The sequence below is a fragment of the Impatiens glandulifera genome, chromosome 9 (genome assembly GCF_907164915.1).
Source record: "Impatiens glandulifera chromosome 9, dImpGla2.1, whole genome shotgun sequence".
Lineage (NCBI taxonomy): Eukaryota > Viridiplantae > Streptophyta > Magnoliopsida > Ericales > Balsaminaceae > Impatiens > Impatiens glandulifera.
Window position 1 is genome coordinate 36,160,583 of NC_061870.1, and position 25,446 is coordinate 36,186,028.

The window sequence follows — 25,446 nt, forward strand, 5'->3', positions numbered from 1 at the left end:
CTGATATTCGGAATATCATACTTCACTTGGAGCACTAAATCGTATGCTGATATCTGGAGATTAAGTCTATCGTAGAGTATATCAAGTAATTCAGCATAACGAGTACTTTAGGGTAGATCAAATGTTTTGATTGAAGATGCATCAAAATACAGTATTCCATCAGCATCAAGTTTCCACTCTCCATTATAGAAAACGAAAACTTCAGCTGCAATATAAAAACATGATTTGATTTAGAGACGGATAATTAATACCTCGCAAATCGCTATGAACTTAGCGAAACAGGAATGCCTTTGCGAATCATATGGCACTTAGCGAAACGAGAAGTCCTTCGCGAATCGCTAGGCACTTAGCGAAACGGGAAGTAAACCCTAATCAATCTCAGAAACCGAACATCAATAAAACATGCTTCAAATAGACGTACCTATTGGAACAGTGCTCGTGCACGTCGTCGAGCTCATAGTGGATTTCGAACGAACTTCGCCGCCGAGATCTCCGACGAGATCGCCGCCGCCGCCGCCGAAGTTTAGAGAGAAGGAGGAGAAGAGCAGGAAGAGAGAGAAGGAGAAGAAAAGAAATGAAAAAAAAGTACGGAGGTTATATTAAATAGTAAGGGCAATTTGGACATTTCACATATCGTCACTTCGCGAAACGCTAAGTGACTTAACGTTTCGCGACAAGGGCAAAATCGTCCAAAAAAAATAAAATCACCACGAGCGCAATTAAATTATCAATTTTCCACCAGGTCAAATAACCCAGTTTGTAAGGTCATTTCGTCAAATTTTCCAAAAATGAATCAATAAATCTTAAAATTTGTACTGACAAAAACAATTTATAAAAAATAAAATAAAAATTTTAAATCCCACAGCCCAGTAGACCTAAAACAGGCCCAGCTACCACTACACCCACAGGTCACACAACCCATTAGATCTAATAAAGGCCCAACTGGCAGCATACTAAAACCAACCCAGTAGCCCTAGGCCCATCACTCTGTCTTTTTTTCTTCTTCAGATTCGTTCGCGCAATTTCATTTCTTAGCCCAGTAGCCCTAAGTCTTTCTTCTTCTTCAGTTCTTCGTCGGCAGTCTGCTCAGTTGACACTCGGTAGGCGGTAGCACCGTATCACGACTCAACTTCACAGGTCGGCCGTGATCTCCGTCTAGCGGTCCAGCCTCCAGGTAATTGTCATTTTGATCTATTTACGAGTGATTTCTGAATCTTTTTGGACGCCACTATACTTAATCATTTGGTTTTAGGCTTCTTAATAGACTACTTACTAATTAGTATGTTAGTTTATGTTAGACTGTTAGTTTAGAAATTAGAAATTAGAAATGAAGAGCAGCTATGATTTATTAATGTTTATAATTTGCAAACATTAGTGGCCTTCTGACTAGCAGTAGATGCAATAGATGTTAAGTGGAAAATTTAGGAAAATGCATGGAAATGTTTTTTTTTTTCTCTTCTATGTATTTATTCATTTATGGTTCTTTCTGCTAGATATGCAAATGAATTTTTCGTTGCTATGTATTTATTTGAATGACATTTAAAAAAAAAATAATGGTTTAGGACAGCACAAACCTCAGGCTTAGGACGACACCGAGCTGCCGAAGCTTCTTCAGTTCGAGAGAGTGTTCTTCTTGTTTAAAGAAAGTTATAGCGAGATATGAGAAATGTACAATTACCGTTTAGTCAAACACAAAAGATCAGATTGCAGAATGCCTTGGAGAAGCTAGAGTCATTGTCAACAAAGGGAAATTCCGATGCTACAGTCATCGTGGCAGACACCATTCCAGTCAATTACGAAGATGGAGTTCTCAAGTAAATTCATCATTTCCTGAACTATACTCTGCAATGCTTTATATTTTTCTAGTTTCCAGTTTTCTTTCTTGATCTTGGGTGGTTCAGTGAAAGGAAGTTAGTTAACATAAATATATATTCAAACATTGACAATATGATTGCTGAGAAACTTGATTTTTTTTTTAATTATTGATCTAACTGTAATTGTTTGCATGAAGGGGGCATGGAACAAACGATTTGGATGGAGAAGTAGTTGCTACAATCTGTGGTGTGGTCGAGAGGGTCAATAAACTCGTCTACGTTCGAGGTTTGAGGGCCAGGTATTTAGAGCATTTGAGAAATTGGAGAATTGCACAATTATTGCTTGAGAAACTGAAGAATTGCTGTATGATTCTTAGGTACAAGCCTGAAATTGGAGATATCATAGTTGGACGTGTGATTGAGGTGAATCATAATCCTCTTCTTCAATGCTGTTTTTGTTCAAAGAACATGTGTGCATTATGATATCAGTAAATATCATATTCAACAGAACTGATTGTTCTATTTTTTTGCCTTTGATTAATTAAGGTTGCTCAAAAGCGCTGGAGGTTGGAGATTAATTTTAGGCAAGATGCCGTGTTGATGCTATCTTCTATGAATTTGCCCGATGGTATTCAGGTAATGCATCAGTCCGGCCAATCTAGTGATGAGCTCAAATATTGTAGGGCTACATGCCAATTCATGACATTATGGAGAGATCCTATGACTTTCAATGGCTTGTTTAAGTTTTTGAAATTGTTAAGAGGTCTTTGCACTTGTTTCAACTGCCTGTATAGGGATTATTAGTTTGGAAAATGGTTTAATGCTTTGCAGATTGTGAGACTCTTATCGATCTTTGGTCTTTTTGTTCCTTTGAAAAGGTTGCAAAAAATGTTTCATATCTGTCCTTCATTCGATTCACCAAATGATTAAAGAGAACTTTCTTTTAAAAATTCTAGAGACGAAGAACTGCAGTGGATGAGCTCAATATGCGCAGCATTTTTGGAGAGTATGATGTCATTTGTGTAAGTTTATTATTAGTGTTTATTTGAGAATCTTAAAATATAAATAGTTAGATCATTGTATGGGGACTGGCAAACCTGACTGTTTCATATATTTTAGGCCGAGGTACGAGGCTTCCAACATGATGGTAGTTTACATTTACAAGCAAGAAGTCAGAAGTATGGAAAGGTTGGTATTCATATCAGAGTTGTTTATACTTTTTTCTCTCTTTATCTTAATATTCATGATTTTTGTAAAAAAAAATTATGTGCCAGTTTATGTCATTTAGAAGTGGTTAATACTTTTTACCCTAATGGATCTTTTAAAATATCATGTCTACAGCTCAAGAGAGGACAGTTGCTAACAGTCCCTCCTTATCTTGTTAAGAGGCGAAAACAACATTTTCACCACCTAGACCAGTATGGTATTGACTTAATTGTTGGCTGTAATGGTTTTATATGGGTTGGTGAGCATGTTGAATCCAAAGAAGATAATATAGATGATCAGATGGACGTATCTGAGGAACAGAGTGGCAAGTCCATCGGAGGAGAAGAAGAGAACGTGGACACTCCATTGGATACTAGGCATTACATTTGTCGGGCTGCAAATGCTGTCCGAGCTTTGTCTAATCTAGGGTTTAGCATTACCCTAGAAGTGATCATGGGCGTAGTGAACTTGAGTCTTTCTATGAATATCGATATCCACGACATGCTTGGGTCAGAATTCTGTGTCCTGGTTGCAGAGAAAGAAGCTGAACGAAGAAGCTCTACGAAAAGGAAGGGTTGATCTTGGCTGGAGCTGCTTTTCACTTTATTTGTACTTTTATAAAAGAATGGGATTCTGAATTTTGAGTAATGAAGGTTAAGATGGATTTGATTTGTTGTGATATCTTGATAGATTTGTTGAAGAATTTGATATGTTGATGAAATAACATTGAATAGTAAAGAGATTGCTCAAGAAGGGAAATCAGTCATTTTATTTAGAGTGGTTACTACAAAGCACACACTGACTGACTATTTGATCAAATGATGATATCTCAAACATCATCTCTCTTTTCTTAATATATAATATGCCTCATTCATCTTAGTTTTCATTCATTTATAGCTAGGTTAGTTTATTCATCTATCGCTCAAAAGGAGGAGATTCGCCCCGAATAAAGGATGAGAAGAAGGCTAGCGACTCTCCCGGTTTGAAGATGGGCACTGCGTGTCCAGCTCCTCTAAAGGTTGCGAAAGTCAGACCTTTATATTCTTGGAACCAACCACCCACCTGATCCAAACAAAATATGTAAAATTTAAATTTCTTAATTTAAGTAAAAACATTATAATTCTAAACTTCATTCTTTATTTCAAATTCAAATCCTTCAATTTTTGGTATCTTGGATTTGGAAGCACTTTTCAAATAATCTGTGTGTAGACTCTAGATCAAGGCCTCTATTATTAACCTGCTTCTGGTGATACCAAGGCCTCCATGATCTGGTAATGGGAAGTCCCAAAGAGTTTAAGCTATATCTTGTCGATAATACAGGAACCCTCCCATCTGTGTCTCCGCTGTTGAGAATTAAACTATAATGATTGGTCGGTTCAAAACATAATAATAAATAGTTATTAGTTTGTTAATTACCTGTATATCCATATTCTCATCCCGGCCCCAATAAGCCTATTGTATATGGGGAGAACAGATTCCTTTGAATCTAGCCAGTTGTTGAATATTTTCATGCTACAGCCAACTCATAATATTCATATTTTAATAAATACACCATCAAGAGAAAATTCTTAAATAAGAGCATATATATTACTTGCATATGGTCCAGTTCTTCAGGTGGATTCCGTTGCTAACATGGAGTGCCCTCTGGACGTCGGGTCTGTTGTAATATTTCGTGGCATACTCATCGAGACAAGGATCGTAGCCGCCCAAGATCCTAGGCATCTGCTAACAAGCATCCATTTTCGTACTTCTGTTAGAATCCATTCATATATATATTTGTATATAATAGTACTAACCATTTTAGAGTTGGTCTTGAACACGACTTGCATGGATTGGAGACTTTGTTCGATGCTGGCCGAACCGCATACCGATGTGTAGAGACTGTAGATGTCTATTTCCTTGTATTGTCTGAGAACTTCCTCGACAGCTTGGCTGCAGTCCTCATTACTCCATGTGTTGTTGCTGTTGAAATCGCAACTCTCTCTTATTGTTTTATGGGTCTCATCCGACACCACTGCGTGGCTCCATGCATAATCCACCAGTCCCTTCCAATCCTCGGCATCACACGTTTCCGGATTTCCAAGCTGACAATTTTTTTTAATATTTTTTAGGATACAAGTTTTTCATCTATCATACATAAATACGAGTAATTCTAGTAGTAGTCATCCAAAGCAAAGAACATATGTTTAGTACCAAGATACCCCTGAGATCGATGAATAGAGAGGAATCCGTGTTTTTGTTGAGGATTAAATCAGCCAGCTCAGGAACATATTTACCTGTTAAACCAATTACCATGTTTAATTACTTTTACTTAATTAACAAAGAAACGCATATGGAAAAATACCTGCATAGCTTTCTCCGGCGATGTAAAAGATCTGGTTTCTGTAGGATGGGAATTTGAGAAACCAATTGTGCAGAAACGCATATGCATCAATAGCTGCCGTGAGTGATTTTATATATATATATTTTTATATTTGAGTTAGATTCCGCTCTAATAAAAATGTTATAAATCAGCTGGCTGAATTATGTCTAAAATGGAACCATCTCACCTGTAAAGTCATCTCCAAGTTTGTCATAATCAGCAGTGGTATTTGAATATGAAAAACCAACTCCAACAGGAGATTCCAAGAACAACATGTTTGCTTCTGCAAGAAAAATAATATTAAAAAAAAAGCACACACACACAATAATGATATCTTGTGACAAACTAAAATAATTATGTGACTCTATATATATTATTATTATTATTATATAGTAAAATATTATTCTGAATTCTTTATTATAATAATTAAGATATTGCCCTTAAAAAAAGAAACCATTCTCCACAACAAATTAATTTATAAAGAGCAACTACAAGTAGTGTAGAACCCCATCTACCAAGCACTAGCAATACAGTCAAAACTGCCCAGATATTGGAAGACAGATTGAACCCTTATTTCATAAGGGATATTTTATGTTGTGTTTAAATATAATAAGAGTGTTTCCATGTTTAAACATAAACAACCATAGAAATAGAATAAACAAAAATAGTAGACTTTCAAAAAGTCGAATATATACCTCGATTCCATGAGTAAGTGTTAAATTTGAGAGTGTGGCCATCTGTGTCCACAACAAAGGGTCCTATCTCTTGTGTTGCTCCATATCCCACAGAAGAGCACCCAGGCCCTGTAATAATATTATATATATATATGTCATCTTATTAATTCTTTAATTGGTCACACTTAAATCTCTCTATATATAAACGAAGCAAAAAGGACTGTTTCCAAGACTCTTAGATAGCATGAAAACTCTAATGCTTCATAGAATCATCATGCAGGGATAGGATTATTATAAGGGTTTGGTAAAAAAAACAAAGGTTATTCTTCACCCTAGAAAAAAGAAGAAGAAAAAGAGAGAGCTCTTAATTATTTCTAGAGCTGACATTGTTGATATTCACACTACGAACCTCCATTGAGCCAAAGAACCAAAGGTCTCTCTTCTGGTAAGGTTGAGGCCTCATAGAACCAGTAGAAGAGAGATCTTCCATTTTCCGCGTTAACGTTTACATATCCAGCATAGTGTCTGAAACCAACCTCAGGCTGGCCAGGCAAGTTCATCACTAGATCCCCGACTCCCTGCAGTGAACTCACCTGTTTCTCTTTGGGAAATCGGCCATGTCTACCGCCTATAACAGGCACTACACAAGCTGATGATGAAATAAGAATTACTATGATAAGTGGAAACCAATCCATAATGAATAAGACGTACAGGTTGAAAAAAGACAACTTCCAAATTTTACTTGAGGCCAGAGGATGAAAAGCTCAAAGTCCCACATGTCCATATATATACTACTCGAGGGATATGATGAGATCAGTAATCCTACGTGGCTATCCGTCATTTAGTCCAGTCAGCACTTCTTCAGTCTCATGTTTTAGACCTTTCTGAGTGGATCCTCCAATTCTCTGTGTGGGTTGGTGGATCATCCTCATGTGAGCACACCACAACACTTCATTTAAATAATACATTACTAGGCCACATATGGTTTATAAAGAATCATTTTTTCACAAGTTAAAGTTAATCAATTCTTCAATAAAACAGATCATTTGACTAATAAAGGTTGAATGTGTACTGCTGCACTGAATTAGTTTTTAGTTTAACAATAAATAAGTTCATCTATAAAAAGGGAATTTTTTTTAATCAATGTACTCTCAGTTCAAGACTTAAAAGGAACTGATTCTTGTAGAACCAATTTGGATGTCATGGGTAAATAAAAATAATAAATACTGAGGTGGGATAGTGATATAACATCAAATCTCCTGTGATGACATCAATCATGAGAATAAATTAATGTGCAGAAATAGTAGAGGTACCAGCTTGCTGCAGGCACGTGGCGACTTTACATGCATGTTGACTATGATACTCAACGGTCAGATCAGATGTTTCATCATCCGCATAGATTCCAGATTTGTGGTGCCTGCAATTGATAATGCCCCCAAACCCAAAAATATAAATAAAAAGGGAAGCTGCTTTAACTAACTTTATGAAACCTCATCATCATACATGCACAGAATTAGAGAAAATGAAATGAAGGAATTTTGTGGCGAACCTTGGGTGTGGATTGTGACCCATTTGGTCTAAAAGTCATCCATTCGTATGTAAAAGAAAGAAAGACTACGTACACAAATGGAAAAGTTGGATACCTGGACTCCAACTTAGTTAGTGCTTGAACAGAAGGATCAAGCACCCATTTGTGGATTAATTAGTTGAATAATGAGATGATGGTCATATAATATTCATTGCTAGACAGACTACACTACATCTATTTGTTTTTTGTTAGCCTAGACAGGACTGATTCAACCTTATCCATAAGTCCGACGAACATGATTCCCAGAATACCCTTGTTTATGCTGTAGCAATTCTCTATTGTTAATTATCTGATCTCTGTTGTTTGAAGTGCATGCTACTATTGATCATATTTGATACCACTGTTGGGACTTCTTGGACTATATAGCGCTTGCAAGTTTTCAACCTTGAAATCAAGTTCCATGAACAAAAGCAACACTGTAGTTTTAAGACCTTCTGCCCCATCTCATCAATGTGAAAAGGGGCCTCTAAACAGAGCGTTCATTCTCCACTAAAGGTGAGATGGGAATAAAGCATGGTTTTGGAACTTCAAAAAAAAAAGTTAGGGGGGAGATGCATCACCCACACTGCACGTGGAGCCTTTTTCTTTTTTCCTCATCTCACTTTCATTTATGTGGTGAGAGAGAAAGCCATGGATATGTGACCTCATCAGCCAAACCTGATAAATCCAGATTTCTAAAGTGAGACAAGTATAGAATGAAGGTGCTTTCCAGCACCAGAGAATATCATCACCAGGTATTTCTTTTCTTTATTTAACTACTGCTCAAATACCCACTTTCTCTGTGCTATTAGAACCACCACCACCACCACCATCTCACGAAAAGAAGTTTCGGGCAAGGTCAACTTAAACAAAGTGATTGCAGCACTACGGAATAGAGAAAGAAAGGGGCCATTCACTTCTCACACCCATGTTTCACATGTATCTTGAAGATTCATTAAACTCTCATACATGTCCAAAGTTTTAATAAATCCCCTGAGCATGCACTTTCCATCTTCCAAATAGATATCAATGACATAGTCAGTGCTGCTAGAAGTAAAAACATTTCATTGTTAGCAGCTACTCTAACTAACTATATCAAGTTCATGTAAAAAAATGAGGAAGAAAAAGTAAGGATTGCTTCGACACTAATCACTACTGCCCCACTGAAAAAGGGACCATTCTTCCAATGTAAATATTCTGTACCAACCAATCCACATCCATTTTTTTACTACTCATGTGCAACGTGTGTGCACGTTGGAACAATCATTGTTCTTGCATAACCCACAAGTTAGTTTGAATGAGCCACAGACTACAGACTTGGTAAAAGTAGATAAAGACACGCGCATTCGATCTCCATCTAACAATTTACTTTTGGGCATTCTTCCAACTCTCCAATGAGCAAAGTATTATCCTTTATCTGTTATTCTCTCCTGCAAAAGATAAGACACTCACTTTATACCATTTTCCATGTCTTGATTGCAAATGTTATCAAATGTCCACAGTAAAGAAAAAGGAAATTTTTATACGAGAAAAGAAGATAGCTTGTAAAAAGGTGTACCCAATAAGACAAAATGGGTGTTTTCTCAAACAAGTTACCTTGTAATTTTATCAAACAGTTTGTGGGAATAAGACCAAAACTCATACTATTAAGAGTTCAGTGAGTTGAACCAGGAACCCGAGTTCGGGATTAAACTCGGCACCCACAACTCAAGTGAAAAAAGATAAAGAGCTACCTAGCCCTATATCCTTTCCCTAACCCTGAGCCAAGAAGATGGAAGCTGGAGAGCGGCAGCGGCTCCACTTCTGGGGAGACACGCCGGAAGAAGAATATTACCGTCTTCAAGGCATAGAATCCACCAAGTCATTCTTCAACTCCCCTAGAGGCCTATCTCTGTTCACTAGATCATGGCTACCTTTGACTTCCCCACCTCGCGGCGTAATTCTCATGCTCCATGGCTATGGCAACGACATCAGCTGGACCTTCCAGTCCAGTCCAATCTTCTTAGCTCAGAAAGGATTCGCCTCATTTGCCTTAGACCTCGAAGGCCATGGACGATCTGGAGGTCTCAAAGCCTTCGTACCAAACGTTGACCTAGTAATTGACGATTGCCTATCATACGTTAGCTGCATCATGAAGCAAAACCCGCAATTGAATAACCTCCCAGTCTTTCTGTATGGAGAATCAATGGGAGGAGCGATCTGTCTGCTAATTCATTTCCGAAAACCTAGTTTCTTCGCTGGCGCCATCCTCATCGCTCCTATGTGCAAGATCTCCGACAAAGTAAAACCTAGATGGCCGATTCCACAGATACTGACCTTCCTAGCGAGATTCTTCCCAACTCTTCCGATCGTTCCGACGGCTGATCTTCTCGACAAGTCCGTGAAAGTGCCGGAGAAACGAGTGATTGGAAACATGAATCCGATGAGATATCGAGGGAAACCGCGATTAGGAACGGTGGTGGAACTGCTGAAAGTGACCGATTACCTGAGCAAGAGGTTATCGGATGTTAATTTACCGTTCATTGTTCTCCATGGGAGTGCGGACGTTGTGACTGATCCGGAAGTGAGTGTGGAACTGTACGAGCAGGCGATGGGAATGGACAAAACCTTGAAGATTTACGAAGGGATGATGCATTCGTTGCTGTTCGGAGAGACGGATGAGAACGTTGAAATTGTTCGTCGTGATATCCTCAACTGGTTGAATGCAAGGTGTAATTGAGATATTAGTCATTCATTCATTCATTTGCTGCTGCTGTAAACCATTTAAACTGTCAAGATCTCAATATCAAATCAATTGTAATTCATGTTCTTGCCATTGATCAATGAACATTTTCTTCTGTACTGTAATCGTCTAATTTGGCTTGTCTTCTACAATAATCAAATCTTCAAACTCAAAGTTTATTTATTTCATTTTCATAGATTTTAAATTGTCTATGCATTTCACATATTTGTTACTAACAATGTCTATTTGTTTATAACTAACCTTGCATTTCATTTATTGGATACATGAATGAATTATACCACTACTTTATTCCCACTAAAATCATGTTAGTTTCTAAAAAAAAATGTATTAAAATTTATTTTTATTAATAAATTTATTTCGTCTCCAAATTAAATCATATTCATTCTCGCCAAAATGATAACTGTTTATTTTTATATAAGTCCCGACTTATTCAATCTTTTAACGATTTTTATATTATGATATAATGTTTTATATTTTGTAATATTTATCATATTATTTATATTTTAAATATATGATTACCGGATATCTTCTTTCTTAACAATAATATTTTTAAAACAACATCGTCGTTGCTTAGTTTGCAACCATCGTTTAAGAACAGAACATTTAAAACAGAATAAACATGTCTTCCTTTAAGAATGAATTTGAAGAAATTATTCAAGATGAAAATGAAAACTTTGTTTTAGTATTACTTAAAAAAATAAAAAATAGATATAATGAGTATATGATGAATTTGTACATATTTTTAATATAAATTAATAGTTTTATAATATTTTCAATTGTTTTAGATATTTATAAATTTAAACAAAAATAAATGTATAAAAATAATTTCAAACAAAATTAAATGTATGTAACTTTAAAACAAAAAAATATATAATGACCAATTTAAAACAAAATAATATATGCAGACAACTGGTAGAAAACAGACATCTTTGGAGTACTTCTGTCATCAAAACAACTCCGATACAATCACTTCAGACAACTGGTAGAAAATGTTAGAAATTCTGTCTTGGGTTGGGCTACGAAAAAATTGTCTTATGCAGTCATCTTTGGAATTATTGGCTACTAGGCACAACAAATAGTCATCCCAAAGAAAGTAATGGCTGAACTCGATAGAATCATGAGAGACTACATCTGAGAAACACAAGGCAGAGGAGGAAAAAAAGTCAAATGGGAGGATGTTTGCACTCTCATAGAAGAAGGCGAACTAGGAATAAAAAGTTGTGTTGAATGGAACAAAGCCCTCACCATCAAAAACTTATGGGAGTTGGAGCAAAAAGCGGACTCCCTATGGGTCAAATGTGTGCATACAAGATTTATGAAAGAAGAGCAGAGTATCTGGACACGAAGCTTCAATGAAAGAATGACATGGTCATTGAAGAAAATCCTAAAAACAAGAAAAGATGCCTTTCAAATGGTGAAAACCACAATTGGAAATGGAAGAGGGGTACTATTCTGGCATTATCCTTGGCTGGATAATATTCCCATTATATTCAAAAAAAAATGCAAGAAAATAGAGTTAGAAGAGAATACATCAAGTACTCATTTAGAGACGTCTATGAAGGTAAATGTGATTCACTTTTGAGGCGTATTCTAGAAGGTGATAAAATCCTAAACCTAATGAGGCAGAAGCAACTCAATGAAAGTAATGATGAAATATGCTGGAAAATAAAAAGCAATGAGAAGTTATTACAGGAAAGTCATGGGAAATGGTTAGAACAAGATGACAGGAGGTAGATTGACATAATGTGGTATGGTCTCTAAAGATTATTCCTCGTCACCAATTTATTATTTGGCTTGTATACGGGAAAAGGTTGACAACAAAAGACAGAATTCGAAAATACATAAACATTCTTGATATCAACTGTGTTCTATGTTCGGAAATTGAGGAAAACATAAACCATTTATTTGAGGAATGCTCTTTTGTAATACAAATCTGGAGGATGTATGTTGCAAACATGAACATCATCAACTTTCCAAGAATATGGGAAGAATTCCAAGAGTTGATGAAGAATAAAACAAAAGAAAGATCATTCTATGTAAGTATGTTGAAATGCTATTTTGAAGCGGTAATCTACAATATCTGAAAAAAGGAAATTCAAGAACTCACAGTGGAAGAAGTAGAACCGCTGAAGATATTTAGAGAGATATATAACTTCAGATGAAAATGCACTCATTCAATCCTAGAGAGAAATCGAAAGGAATGAAGAGAATAGAAAGTTATGCTAGATATGGGATATTTCGTTTGAGAATGTCACAAATAGAATAAAAGTAAAAACGTTGTAGGCTCTAATTGCATATTATTTATATTTTAAATATATGATTACCGGATATCTTCTTCTTTCTTAACAATAATATTTTTAAAACAACATCGTCGTTACTTAGTTTGCAACCATCGTTTAAGAACAGAACATTTAAAATAGAACAGACATGTCTTCCTTTAAGAATGAATTTGAAGAAATTATTCAAGATGAAAATGAAAACTTTGTTTTAGTATTACTTAAAAAAAATAAAAAATGGATATAGTAGGTATATGATGAATTTGTACATATTTTTAATATAAATTAATAATTTTATAATATTTTCAATTGTTTTAGATATTTATAAATTTAAACAAAAATAAATGTATAAAAATAATTTCAAACAAAATTTAATGTATGTAACTTTAAATCAAAAAAATATATAATGACCAATTTAAAACAAAATAATATATAAAATGATATTTTTGATGTAATTAAATGTATATGATTATATCTATTACACTTAAATAAATTGTCATGTAGGATTAAAGCTCAAAATCAAAAAGTTTAAATTATAGGGCTCATTTGATTGCGTGAGCATGATCTTATTCAAAAAAATTGATTCATTAGCAACTTTCTCATAACTATTTAAAATGCTCTTTAATTTATTTTTAAGTGTGTTCTTAAAGTTAAGACATATATCCTAAAGAATGTTTTCTTTAAAAAGGAAAAGACATTATTTTCGGTGCTTTTTACTAATATTTGTCAAAGAATTGATTATCTAAGTGATGATAAATTTTCATAATTGAAAAAAAAAAAATATATGTCCCACTAACATAAACAAGTTCTCTCAAAGGGTCAAACTCTAAATCAAATAATGGACTTAAATTTCCTTTAAACTTAACTCATTCATTTTGGTTGCACAAGCATGATCTTATTCAAAAAATTGAATTTTATTAAGAACTTTCTTATAACTATTTAAACATGATCTTTAGTTTATTTTTTGGTTGTAGAATATATATTTTTGTTAAAGACATAAAAAAAGAAAGGTCCTACCGAGACTTGAACTCGGGTTACTGGATTCAGAGTCCAATGTCCTGACCACTAGACCATAGGACCTTTGTTGCTTGTTAATAACAAAATTATTATATGTTTGATTTAGTCCTTTGGCTAATATATTTCAAAGTTTATTGCAGTAACACACTTAAAATACAACTTAAAAAAAAAGCAAGTTGGGTGGATGCTATTATTATTAAAGTGTACACAAATTATATGAATGATAGATAATGGTTGACCATACTTTTTTTAACTTATGTTTCATTAATGAATTTTATTTTTGAAAAGGTAAAACAAGTTTCTTTAAATAATTTTTTTTTTTCAAAGATCCATAAAATATGATGAAAAACAATATAAAGTTAGGACATATTTTGTCATAAATTATTCATCAAAGAAAAATCAATATATAACAATAAATATATATATATATATATATATATATATATATATATATATATATATATATATATATATATATATATATATATATATATATATATATATATATATATATATATATATTAAGATCACGAGTTTAAAGAGAGTTATATTAATGGTGGATGTGGGGGATCTTGATGTTTTTTTTGTGTGTGTGTTTTGCTTTTGGGTCACATGAAAGCAGCAATATTTTTTTAATAATTCTAGAGACAAATGAAATGGAACCAGAGCAGGACAGTTTGGAATAATTTTTTTTCATGTCAGTTTATTTGTTTAAATTTAAACCTCGTATACATTCTTATTTGAATAGTTAAATTTAGGTATGTATCATCTTTATTTGTTTTAAATTATCCATTGGTTTTATTTATAGAAGATCGTTTAAACAATCTCAACCAATCCATCTAATCAATTGAAGATTAATTTAAAAAAATAAAATTAGTGCCCAATTCTTTCTTGTTTTCCTCGCCTCTCTCTCTTCTTTTTATGTGCTTTTTTTTCCATAGTAAAGTAGTAGTGCGGCCGACTGACTTTGTGTTTCTCGTTTTTTATATAAATCTAATTGAGTATATAAATATATATTATGTCCCATTCTAGATTTAAAGTTGTTTATTAATGATTTGGTCATCTAAAGTATATGAAGTTGATCTTTACACCTCTATTTTTTTTTTATTGTTTCTTTCTATAATTGCTTATAACCCTTATATATATGGTTGGTTTTTATGTCTTTAAGAGAATTTTGAACAAAAATATTTGAAACCATTTGATTTGTTCTAAGACCATCATTAAAAATAATATATATTTTACTGTTTTCTCCCACTCCCTCCCGTGGGAGGGAACTTGGGTGCACACGAGAGTAGAGGATCCAAAATGCAAATTGTTTATTATATTATTTAACCAATTAAATTATTTAAATTAAATATAATACAAAAATATTAATCTTTACTATATAACATAAAATATAACAAGTTAAAAAATATATTTTTTCGCATGGACACTAAAAATCGGACCGGTCCGAACCGCGCCCTGGATACGATATAAATTTTGTTTCAAAATATTTCAATTCCAATAAAGAAATTATAACAAAAATTCAAACAAGCATAAGATAGGATTTGCCCACGAATATTATATTAAGGTCAATACATACTTATTTCACAATGGATAAAAAGTAAGATGATATTGAGAATGTTCAATTTTAATTGATCACATAATTAGGCATGTTAATCTTATTAGCATTGACCAATACCAGAGAAAAATCCATGATTGAATGAGATGAAAAGAGAAAATAGTTTAATGGACAATTCAACGTTTCAACTCCGTGCAATTTTATAATATTCTGTGTATAAAATAAAATAAAAATTTATACAAGAAAATTATAGTAGTTATCCGATTCGTATCATTACAATTATTATAATGCTTACTGAGATTCGTTTTGGAAAGTAGGTAAAGTCAGTTGGGGAGTTAATCGTTTTTTCTCGAATCTTATGAGTGGAATACTTATAGTAGGTTTTTCTAAATTATTTTTTTTATTTTTAATGTATTATTTTGTTGCTTAAACAATTTTCATAATATATATATATATATATTAAATAATATTTTATATTTTCACATAAAATAAATCATATTTAAACTTATAAAAAATGTTTCCTTAGGCCCACAAGGCTCCCTAGGCCCTGTCCAACAAGAGGCAACCCTCCTTCTCACTTGTTTCCTTTTTCTTTTTCCTTTTCCTTTATTTGGGTCTCTCTCAAGTATCATGTGACCTGTTTGTTTTAATGTGTTTAAATTTTTAAAAGTCCAAACAAACATGTCCTAGTACTAACAATCTTCATTTATTTGTTCTTTTCAATAAATAAGCCAATATCATCTCTCTATTAATCTTCATTATTAATACTTAAAGGTAATTTATCAACTATATATGAATATAAATATGTACCCTTTCAGTTTATGGGTCCCTGATTTGACGATTCATATTGAATAACAGATGAAGAATGATCAGGACCATTCAGTAATGTTCATTGGTCAATGTATCCAATAAAAATATATTTTTTAGTTGATAATAATAAATTGATCATGGATAAAAATATAGTCTATAATTTTAAGATTATTCAAATAAATCATAATCAAATACAGTCTATAGAGCTTCAATAGTAATGTATCATAATAATATTTTTATTTTATTTTTTATTAAGATTACTCATAGTAACCATTGTTAATATATGAATTATTTATTAAATAACATTATTCAATAAATAATTAATGTAAGCTTTGTCCAGCATGTTTATTATTAAATATCAAGATAATTAATACTTTGTAAGTGATTGCAATTATTATGTATTCTATTTATTAGTGTAATGTTATTTACAATGATAAGCAAAAACAGTTAAATTCAAATAAGGGAAAACAAACAAGTGAAGACAAAAGACACAAATTCCAACAAACAAGCTAGAGTAGAGTAGAGAGAGCGTGACGGTCCATGTCTGTCTGTTTGTTTGTTTGTCTCTGTGAGTGAAATTGCAATCTAAATCGAAATCCAAATCCCCAAAATGGTGTCTTTTTATGTGAAAAACTTTGAGTCACCTCTCTGTGTCAGATGCTGCCCATGAGTGCCCTCCATCCCGCGTTTAATTTCTTCACTCTCTTTTTTTGTTTTGCTTCTGTCTTCCTTAGTGGCTTACAAACACGACCGTCCATTACATTTTTAAATTACAGTCTATCAATGACTCCTGTGCTATGCGGCTCTCTGTTCTACATTTACCATTACTAATTCAACATATATATATATAATTGCATTGCATGGCCTTCTTCTTCTTATTATTCAAATCTAGAATCTAGCTAGAATCTAGAAAGAAAGAAAGAAAATGGGAGAACGAGGTCAACATGAGTACCGGGGCAGCTGGGTACCGTCTGAGTCTCCATTATTATTAAACACAGGAAAAGAGGAGCATTGGAGCCATTTTGATAGCTCTGTTAATTCAGTTTCTTTTGGGTTCATCGCTACTGCTGTTCTAATCTCCATGTTTCTTTTGATGGCCATTTTCGAGAGGTTCCTCAGAAATATTTCGCCTCCTCCTCCTCAGTCACCACCTGGCCACCGCCGACGATACAGTTTGGACGTAGAGTCACAGATGCAACTCAATAGCAAGTTCATTCCTCTCCCTTCTCCAAAAGTCAGTAATCATCTCTTCATGTCACTGTCACGTACCTTCTTTTTCTTTAACCATGGGCCGGCCGGCCATGTATTGTTTCATGATTAATTAATTAACATGCATGGTTAACAAATGGTGTGTTCTGTTGTATATATCAGATATCTGTGAAAGCCATGGAACTCTCTGTGTTGATGCCAGGAGACCATATACCACGCTTCATAGCTCAACCCAGCCCCAGACCCAGACCGCCAAACCGGCTCATCGTCGCTTCACCATAAACATCCAATTCAAACACGACTTAAACTAAGCTCAGCTTGATTGTTTTTGTACATATAGAGTAGTATATGGCCATATGGGAATGGATGACATTTTGGTGCTGGTTTAGTTAGACCAGATTGATATATATATTCAAGGAATCCAGGCAATATGGTTTGAATATCAATAAATATATTAGCTATTTAATTAGTAATTGATATTGATTAGGCAATTGTACGTACATAATTATCTGGTTTTTCAAATTGTTTACATTATCTGGTTAGACTCATTTCATGTCGTACATAAAAAATGACATGATGAACCCTGTTATGTAGTAAGTTTCTCCCTGTAAATGCTCCACTTTGAAATTCAATTTGTCACTCTCATGTCTTTGATTATGGTTTTTAAAATAGATCTTAAATATTTTACACTTTTTGATGTCTTGTTTATTACATGTTACAATCCTATATAAGTAGTTTTACTTTTTTTTATTATCTATTATTATTTTATAGCTGTTTTTAATCCAAATAACTTACTTAATCATTATTTAATTGAATAAAAATATTTAAATAACAAAATTCATTTAAATAAACTAAATAGAGAATCAAGAGAGAGATCAATATATAAATTAAACTATTTTTGGATAATAATCCAATAATTTTTTAATGAACTATTTGTTTCAAAATAAACCATAGAATCTTGAATGATTTATTGAAGGCTAATAAGTAATATTCATAATATTATTATAACTGTGGGCTTTATATTTTTTTTTTGGATGGGCTTTAATTTGTTTTGGAAAATTTATGAATGAAATGAATATATTATAGGAATTAAAAAAATATATAATAAATTAAATTAATTTTTTGAGAATTAAAAAAGTAAAAAAATAATTATTTTTTTATATTTTTTAAAAAAAAAATTGGAGTTTAAAGTTTATGTCACACTTTTAGTATATATATGTTTTGGTGTTCTTGAGTTCATTTCGGTCCTGATCAGCTCACCCTTATTATTAAAACATTTTCGATATAGTTCTTAAAAGAGAGTGCGATAAGCACGAAAAATAATTTTTTTTATAAAATTTACGAGTTCGATAATTTATTTGACAACGTGATTTTGATTTTATATTTTATTTATTTTACTATTTTATTCTCAGGGTCATATTTGTATGTATACTCAATTACTCACATTATTATTCAATTATTTTATATATAATTGATACAAATTATAAATTAATTTTGTAAAGACATTATTTTTAATTATAAAATTATATTGAAAAACTATATATTTCTTATCATACAAAATTTAGAAACACCCAACAATATTTGAACATATGAACTTAAATTCAGGTTCAATGGGATCTTTGTTATTGAAATTGTGATAGTATCTCTAAATTTAATATGTTATTTTTAATATTTATAGGTACACAAATTAAAAAAATAAATAAATATGAACATGTTGAATTTTAAATTTCTTTGAAAAAATTAGTTATGCAATTTAATTAAATGATTAATACTTAACCACAATAAAAAAATATTTTGTTAAAATAAAATAAAAATTAATTATCATTAAATTAAATAAAAAATTACAAACTTAATTTGCAAATAATAAAAAATAACATTTAAAAATCAATTGAACTAAATAAAATTATAAAATACAAATTTATCAATATTAAAATTATAATAAAAAAAATCCATCAATTACTCCTTCTTTTAGGGTAACTCAAATACAAACTCATTAAATTCAATAATAATAGTGATAAAAGAGAGTAAACTAAATAAAAGAATCAAGAGATGTCAAAAAATCTCAGCCTAAAATTATGAACGAAGATAAAAAAAATCTTTTGCTCGAAAATTAAAAAAAATACCTAAAAAAGTTATGCTAAATTATAACTAATGATCAAAATAATGAGAAACACATCTAAATAATAAATTATTAGAAAATACCAAAAAAATGGTCTCAAGATAAAACATAAATTTCAAAAACTTTTTATGAGAAAAAAAATTCAAATTCGACAACATCTTCCTTTTGACCGTAAAAAGGAGACGATAACGAACTCGACAAATGGCCACCAACACGATTGAAGGGTATGAGCAACATGAAATCTATCAAAGATTACAAAATTTCGAAACGACAAATTCAATCTAGTTAAACTGAATGTCGCATTGAGCTAATTCAGCATTAACTCAAATATAAATTATGAAAAAAAAATAATATACTCTGCTATACTAGAAAAGTCATTCTGATATTATTATTTTTAGAGAGAAAATAATTTGGTTGAAATAAGTTAACTCATAATATTTAGTTCATAAGTGATATATGCATTATATCTCTACTATTAATATAATCAAAGTAAATCTAAAAAAAATAATTAAATATGCATGAGATAAACTAACAAAATTAAATTTAACAAAAATATATGACATGTGAAAATAAATAAATAAATAAAACGTTACTTAATATGTTATCGAGCTTGTGAGTCTTCAAAAATAACGATTAAATCTTCGTTGGACTCTACCGACTTTCTGAGATAAATCTCATAAATAATCATAATAATAACATTATAAATGATACGAATCGCACTACGATAAATGAAAGTTCAACAATTTCTCTTAAATCAAATAGTTCACCAAAAAATAATTAGGATAGTAACCCTATTATACAGGTCTACCATATTAGTCATATCAATCCAAAATTTTCAACAATTACCCAAAGATTCGGACATCAATCAATGAATCTCAGTGATACTCCACAAAATACTTCAGATACTAGTCACCATTCGACAATACAAAAGTAAGTGAATTGTCGATTCAACATTCTCATGACACATACGACAACGACTAACCATAATACAATATTTTTTAATGCACATATCATCCGTAAGAATTTCACCTTAAATAACGCTTCATCCAAAGAACGTGATATTGGATGTAATATTTGACTCCCAAAGTTTCTCTCAACAAAAATTATATGAATTCATCTTAACAAACAACTTGTAACAATGCCCCACATGAAAACTATAAATATTTTGTCAATGCATAACGTCTTGTTTAGACGGAGACACTTATTTGCGTCTTACCAAAAGTAACTCTATTATAAGACGAACTCTTTATAATGTTTACTCTCCTTCTATATCTAATTCGGCTAGCAAAATCAATATATCGAGATTCAAACATGTCCTTAACTGTGACATTTCTACATATAGCAATGGAAGCAAATTGAGATACGTCGTAACTAGATTTTTGACACTACACCAACTGTCGTCCCAAAAATTGATCGAAGAACCATCCCCACAATTCCAATAGAATAAATTTCTCTCCAAATACTACACTCCACTAAATAATTATACATTTTTGTGAATCAATTATACTAATCATAACCATATTTACATTTGATCATTAATATCTAAAAATTATTCAATTCCGTTACAAATCTACTATACTATTTTGATAGAAAAACCTTCTTAAGATATATAATTTCTTTATAAAACTTATTTATAACATTTTAAAATCTTTAAATTCCCTAGTGAAAAAAAGGAAAGTATATTTCCTAAAACAAAACTAATGACTTCGGTCAATCTATTCCAATAGTAACATCGGATTAAAGAATCAGTAATACTTTAATGTTTTGATAGTTTTTAAAATCCAAAAAATAAATAAAAATAACAAGATAGGTTTAAACAAGGGAAAAGACTTAGGATGCTTTCTAAATTTTAAAAAAAATAAAAAATTAAACATTAGTTAAGCTGATGTCCATCGTACATTTGTACACATAAAGCGGGGTGTCTGATTGAAATTTGAATCTTCAAGCCCGCATGGTAAACAAATGTCGATCTCATAATCAACTTTATTTTTTCACTGTCTATACTTTTATGGGTTTATTCTGGTAGGAAGCCGACAGAGTTTCTTTCACCCACCAATGTTATGCAACGGTCTGCCCTTCTCGTGAATTATTTGAGGACCACACCCATTAATTAATTAATTAATTAGTCTAAAAGGGATTATCCTTCCCTCCAAAATAGTTAATGCTGTCTAATCAATCATCATCAACAGCATAACGGTCCTAAGTCATTACAACCAAAAGATAACTTTGAAGCTTAAAAAAGACAAATTTTAAAAGATATAAACTCTTAAACTTAGAAAACAAAAAACAATTTTTTTTTGTCTTTATCATATTTAGCAAGCAATTTGTTTTAAGCTGACAATTGATACGGAGAACAATAATATGAATGAATTAAGATAATTAAAAAAAAAAATACAAGAATCAACAGGAGTAGATGACTGTTAATTGTATTGAAAATCAGGTGTTGATAATTGAAAATATTGTAAATAAGTATGAAATATAAAAGAAACTCAAGGTGAAAGAAAATCTCACAAAGAGTTTAAATTATTATTGTAGAGAACATTAATTATAGGAACATGATGTTCTATTCAATATGACACATATCATAACACACTCATATACTATATTCGATTAATTTTGATTTTTCACATTTTTATATTATTCTATAAAAATGTTTTTATTTAAGAAACATAGAATTAATGTTCGATTCTCATTAATAAAAAAAAAATATGATTAATTGAAGGTCGGGACTATCAATGTGTCACGATAAACATTCTGAAAATAAATCTCAGTAAAAGAAAATGACAAAATAATGAATAGAAAGTTAAGAATTTGATTCAAAATTGAAAAGAGTAATGCTAGTTACACAAATAAAATATATAATTTTTTTTATAAAGTATTAAAGTTCAAAAAACCTAAATAATACATTGATTTAATTAAATTCTAAGTATATATTTTTCAAACAATTTTTGTTTGGAGGGCCTCCACCTTTCCTCCTAACTAAATGTTTAAATAAGAATAAATAACAATATCATATCCAAACTTCCACAAGATTAGTGCATAATAATTGAGGCATGCATGCATAATTAAGATATACATATATATAATTTAGCCAACTCTTAACTATAATTAAAAGTGCAGTTAGCAAAGACTCATGTGAATTAAGTAGGTGATAATTCATGGATTAATAAAAAATAAAGAAACAACTCATAGCAGATTAATAAAAATGAGGGTAATTTAGAGATTATTGAACAGAAGATGACCATGCCATCTCAAGTAGTTTAGGTTTGACTTTCAATCAATCTAAGCTCATGGTCCCAATGAAACATAACACGAAACGCATGCTCCAAGATTATTTTTTAATCTTTGGGGCTTGTCAGACTTCCGAAATTGACCCTGTCAGTTTCTAGAAAATTACAGTGCTGTCTAAAGAAAAATGAAACATTCCAAGGACACAAGCGGGTTTTCCAGTGACTCCTTCACCGTCGGTGGCCATTTGTCTTCGTTGTTAGCGGGCTCCTCCTGTTTCGGGCATTTCTCCGGGTCGGATCTTGCCCGACCGGGAGATTTACCGGCCCTCCTGCCCGACGGACTCCGGCTCAGACCAGGCTTCCTACCTCCTCCGACGACACCGTCGCCTCCGGCAACGCGGGTTGCCGGCGATCTCGACCTTCTACCTGAAATCTCCCCCAAATCTCTTTTCTGCCGGTCACGGACGCCAGTCTGAACACGACCTGGAGACGGCTGGGTTGACCTTCTCATAGGCGACTTACCAACTGCATTATTCCTCTGACCCGCGACCAGCCGGTTACGGAACTTCGCCGGCGACCGTTGCCGCACCTCACCTTCTTCAGTGGCCGTGGCTGTCGACATTGCGGAGACGCTTTCACTCACGCTACAAAGATCTGACATTTCAGACGTCTCCTCTGCCGGAGAAGGGACGATGGTTGGTTTGGGAACCACCTTCTCTATCGCCGGCGGCCAGTTTACCCGTTTATTGTCTTGGGGTGATTCAATCTTTGGGATCTGAGTCTGAGACTTTGGAAGTGGAGTTTCGGATAGAACTTCCTTTACCGACTCCTCTTCTGGAGGCAGAGGAGGCGCGGTGGATTCGGCTTGGTAAGGAATGTCGGATCTGACATCGGATAAGCGTTGGTGGTTTGAAGGAGGAGGTGGAGGAGCAGAGGCGGTGGGCTTAAAGATAGTGCTGAAGCAGCTACCCATTATGAAGAAGTGCAATTCGGGTGTTAAATGTTAGGTTTATGAGAAGTGAGAACAGAGCTTTAGGTATGAAAACATGGCATTTTCAGGCGATGAGACATTAGAGAGAGAGTTGGAAGAAAGGGGGAGACTGGTTTCTAGTAAGTAGTAAGGAAAGGCAGTCATATCATATCTATATACTAAGGACTTTTTCTTTTTGTTTTTTTTATCTTAAAAAAATTATGTTTGATTAAATTTAAAAAAAAAAGTTTTTTATGGTTAAAGTTAAAATATATTTTTATTTTTGTAAAGATAAATTAACTTTATATAATTAAATAAAAGATAATTTTAATATTTAAATATATAAAAATAATGATTAAATAGTTAAATAATGGATAAAAAAATAATTGAATTTTGAGATAAAATCTTATAAAAAAAAACAAAAAACCATACTTCATACAAGCCTAACTCTATCGTATACCCACAGTTTTTTTTCTCTCTCTCAAATCTATCATACTCTTTTTTCACAATTATTATATTTTAAAAAAAATGTCATATTAAGCATTATTGAAAATTTGTGTAAGAAATTGTCACTTCTCTTATTTTGCTACAGATCAAATAAGTTTTATTTATTTAACAATAATAAAATTATTTAAAAATAAGTATTTTGTTACTATTATAATCATAATTATCTTTTAAAAATGGTTAAAATAAAATAAAAATATAAAGTCAATTTTTTATTTATATAAAAAATATGATGAAATTAGATTAGAAAAAGTTGTGCTAAAAATTGGATTAAAATAATTGATTTTTCAATAATTTATTTATTTATTTCAGATCAAATTTTTTTTTTAAACCAATATTTTTGTTTTTATTTTTGATAAAATTTTATTATTAACAAATAAGCTCTTAAAGAAAGAGATAGAGTGGCAATATCATTTAACTTACTGAACACTTTACCGTAAACAATAAGTTATATTTATTGCAGTTATTTAATTTAATGACTGTCTATACCTATTAAATTTATACATTAAATAGAATAACAATTAAAACCTAAAATATAAGCGTTTGTAGTCCAACGGTTAGGATAATTGCCTTCCAAGCAATAGACCCGGGTTCGACTCCCGGCAGACGCATTTTTAAGTACTAGACTAACAATTTTACTTGCTTTTTATTTATTATTATTAATAAATTAAACTGAATTAGCCGAAATTACTTTACATGAAGGAGAGTCTATATAACAACAATAAACATAAGTCAGATTACAAAAATAATAATACATCATGTTTTGACTTTCATTGTCTCCCTTAACTAACCTTCATCCTTAACACATGCAATAAACATCATGTCATTAGACATTAAAAGAAGTCCTAACCTAATTTATACCTTTCAACTAGGGATGTAAAATGAACTGAGCTGCTCGCGAGCTATTCGAATCTCGGCTCGGCAAAAAGCTTGTTCGAGCTCGTTCGTTAATCTTAACGAGTCGAGCTTAGGCTCGTTTAAAAGCTCGAAAATTTAAACGAGCCGAGCTTGAGCTTCTCGATATTCGGCTCGTAAGCTCACGAACATGTTCGTTTATAGGCTCGCTTATAGGCTCGCGAACAAATTCGTTAATAGGCTCACGAACATGTTCGATTATATAAATTATAAAAAAAAAAAAAATAAGTAATATATATATATTAAAATAATTAATATAATAATAATCTTTAATTAAATTTAAATTAATAAATATATATTTTTTAAAAAATACCTCTAGAACTATGTAGAAGAACTGAAAGAGGGTCATTCATCCTTCTATCTCTCATAACTCTCTCTTCTCTTCCGTCTAGGTTTTCAAGGTTGCAGCTCACAAGGAAAAAGAAAAGAGTTTATTATTCCCACCATTCTCATCATGCTCTTAGTTGAC

The 25,446-nt window shown here is 32.1% G+C and overlaps 5 protein-coding genes and 2 non-coding genes across 9 annotated transcripts; 4 read left to right on the forward strand and 3 right to left on the reverse strand.

Annotated features, from left to right (window-relative positions):
• Positions 1-1,022: 1,022 nt before the first annotated feature.
• On the forward strand, positions 1,023-3,795 carry LOC124916648 (exosome complex component RRP4 homolog). Of its 2 annotated transcripts, none has more exons than XM_047457393.1 (8): positions 1,023-1,174; positions 1,563-1,814; positions 2,012-2,113; positions 2,192-2,237; positions 2,361-2,450; positions 2,771-2,836; positions 2,934-3,002; positions 3,156-3,795. In XM_047457393.1, exons 2-8 carry the CDS (start codon positions 1,660-1,662, stop codon positions 3,597-3,599), a joined length of 972 nt encoding a protein of 323 aa, XP_047313349.1. In that variant the 5' UTR covers positions 1,023-1,174; positions 1,563-1,659; the 3' UTR covers positions 3,600-3,795. The 2 variants fall into 2 exon arrangements, with proteins under 2 accessions (XP_047313349.1, XP_047313350.1); XM_047457394.1 differs by having other exon boundaries at positions 1,047-1,174; positions 1,568-1,814.
• LOC124916647 (serine carboxypeptidase-like 31) lies at positions 3,763-9,357 on the reverse strand. Of its 2 annotated transcripts, XM_047457391.1 has the most exons (12): positions 9,220-9,357; positions 7,370-9,053; positions 6,466-6,961; positions 6,078-6,185; positions 5,570-5,665; positions 5,365-5,457; positions 5,214-5,296; positions 4,817-5,104; positions 4,612-4,742; positions 4,437-4,532; positions 4,258-4,363; positions 3,763-4,082 (listed from the first exon to the last, which is right to left on the reverse strand). In XM_047457391.1, the coding sequence occupies exons 3-12, from the start codon at positions 6,749-6,751 to the stop codon at positions 3,936-3,938; spliced, it is 1,434 nt and encodes a 477-aa protein (XP_047313347.1). In that variant the 5' UTR covers positions 6,752-6,961; positions 7,370-9,053; positions 9,220-9,357; the 3' UTR covers positions 3,763-3,935. The 2 variants fall into 2 exon arrangements, with proteins under 2 accessions (XP_047313347.1, XP_047313348.1); XM_047457392.1 differs by lacking the exons at positions 7,370-9,053; positions 9,220-9,357 and having other exon boundaries at positions 6,466-6,705; positions 6,799-7,149.
• A 4-nt stretch (positions 9,358-9,361) lies between these two features.
• On the forward strand, positions 9,362-10,533 carry LOC124916649 (caffeoylshikimate esterase). The gene has a single exon (XM_047457395.1). It carries the CDS (start codon positions 9,395-9,397, stop codon positions 10,340-10,342), a length of 948 nt encoding a protein of 315 aa, XP_047313351.1. The 5' UTR covers positions 9,362-9,394; the 3' UTR covers positions 10,343-10,533.
• A 3,117-nt stretch (positions 10,534-13,650) lies between these two features.
• Positions 13,651-13,722, reverse strand: TRNAQ-CUG. Its single transcript has one exon. It is a non-coding gene; the product is annotated as a tRNA-Gln (tRNA).
• Positions 13,723-16,781: 3,059 nt separating this feature from the next.
• Positions 16,782-17,660, forward strand: LOC124913762. The gene is made up of 2 exons (XM_047454178.1): positions 16,782-17,264; positions 17,402-17,660. Exons 1-2 carry the CDS (start codon positions 16,956-16,958, stop codon positions 17,519-17,521), a joined length of 429 nt encoding a protein of 142 aa, XP_047310134.1. The 5' UTR covers positions 16,782-16,955; the 3' UTR covers positions 17,522-17,660.
• A 4,893-nt stretch (positions 17,661-22,553) lies between these two features.
• LOC124915070 (striated muscle preferentially expressed protein kinase) lies at positions 22,554-23,691 on the reverse strand. Its single transcript, XM_047455719.1, has one exon. The coding sequence runs from the start codon at positions 23,559-23,561 to the stop codon at positions 22,764-22,766; it is 798 nt and encodes a 265-aa protein (XP_047311675.1). The 5' UTR covers positions 23,562-23,691; the 3' UTR covers positions 22,554-22,763.
• Positions 23,692-24,601: 910 nt separating this feature from the next.
• TRNAG-UCC lies at positions 24,602-24,673 on the forward strand. Its single transcript has one exon. It is a non-coding gene; the product is annotated as a tRNA-Gly (tRNA).
• The last annotated feature ends 773 nt before the right edge of the window (positions 24,674-25,446 follow it).

Bases quoted from the DNA above. Each gene is read 5' to 3' on its own strand.
- LOC124916648 (XM_047457393.1), top strand. From the start codon at position 1,660: ATGAGAAATGTACAATTACCGTTTAGTCAAACACAAAAGATCAGATTG. The intron at 2,238-2,360 runs GTGAATCATAAT...TGATTAATTAAG, and splicing joins TAGTTGGACGTGTGATTGAG to GTTGCTCAAAAGCGCTGGAG. The intron at 3,003-3,155 runs GTTGGTATTCAT...TCATGTCTACAG, and splicing joins GAAGTCAGAAGTATGGAAAG to CTCAAGAGAGGACAGTTGCT.
- LOC124916649 (XM_047457395.1), top strand. From the start codon at position 9,395: ATGGAAGCTGGAGAGCGGCAGCGGCTCCACTTCTGGGGAGACACGCCG.
- LOC124915070 (XM_047455719.1), bottom strand. From the start codon at position 23,561: ATGGGTAGCTGCTTCAGCACTATCTTTAAGCCCACCGCCTCTGCTCCT.
- LOC124913762 (XM_047454178.1), top strand. From the start codon at position 16,956: ATGGGAGAACGAGGTCAACATGAGTACCGGGGCAGCTGGGTACCGTCT. The intron at 17,265-17,401 runs GTCAGTAATCAT...TGTATATATCAG, and splicing joins TTCCTCTCCCTTCTCCAAAA to ATATCTGTGAAAGCCATGGA.
- LOC124916647 (XM_047457391.1), bottom strand. From the start codon at position 6,751: ATGGATTGGTTTCCACTTATCATAGTAATTCTTATTTCATCATCAGCT. The intron at 5,105-5,213 runs GTACTAAACATA...AAAAATTGTCAG, and splicing joins TCGATCTCAGGGGTATCTTG to CTTGGAAATCCGGAAACGTG. The intron at 4,533-4,611 runs GTAATATATATG...AGTTGGCTGTAG, and splicing joins AAGAACTGGACCATATGCAA to CATGAAAATATTCAACAACT.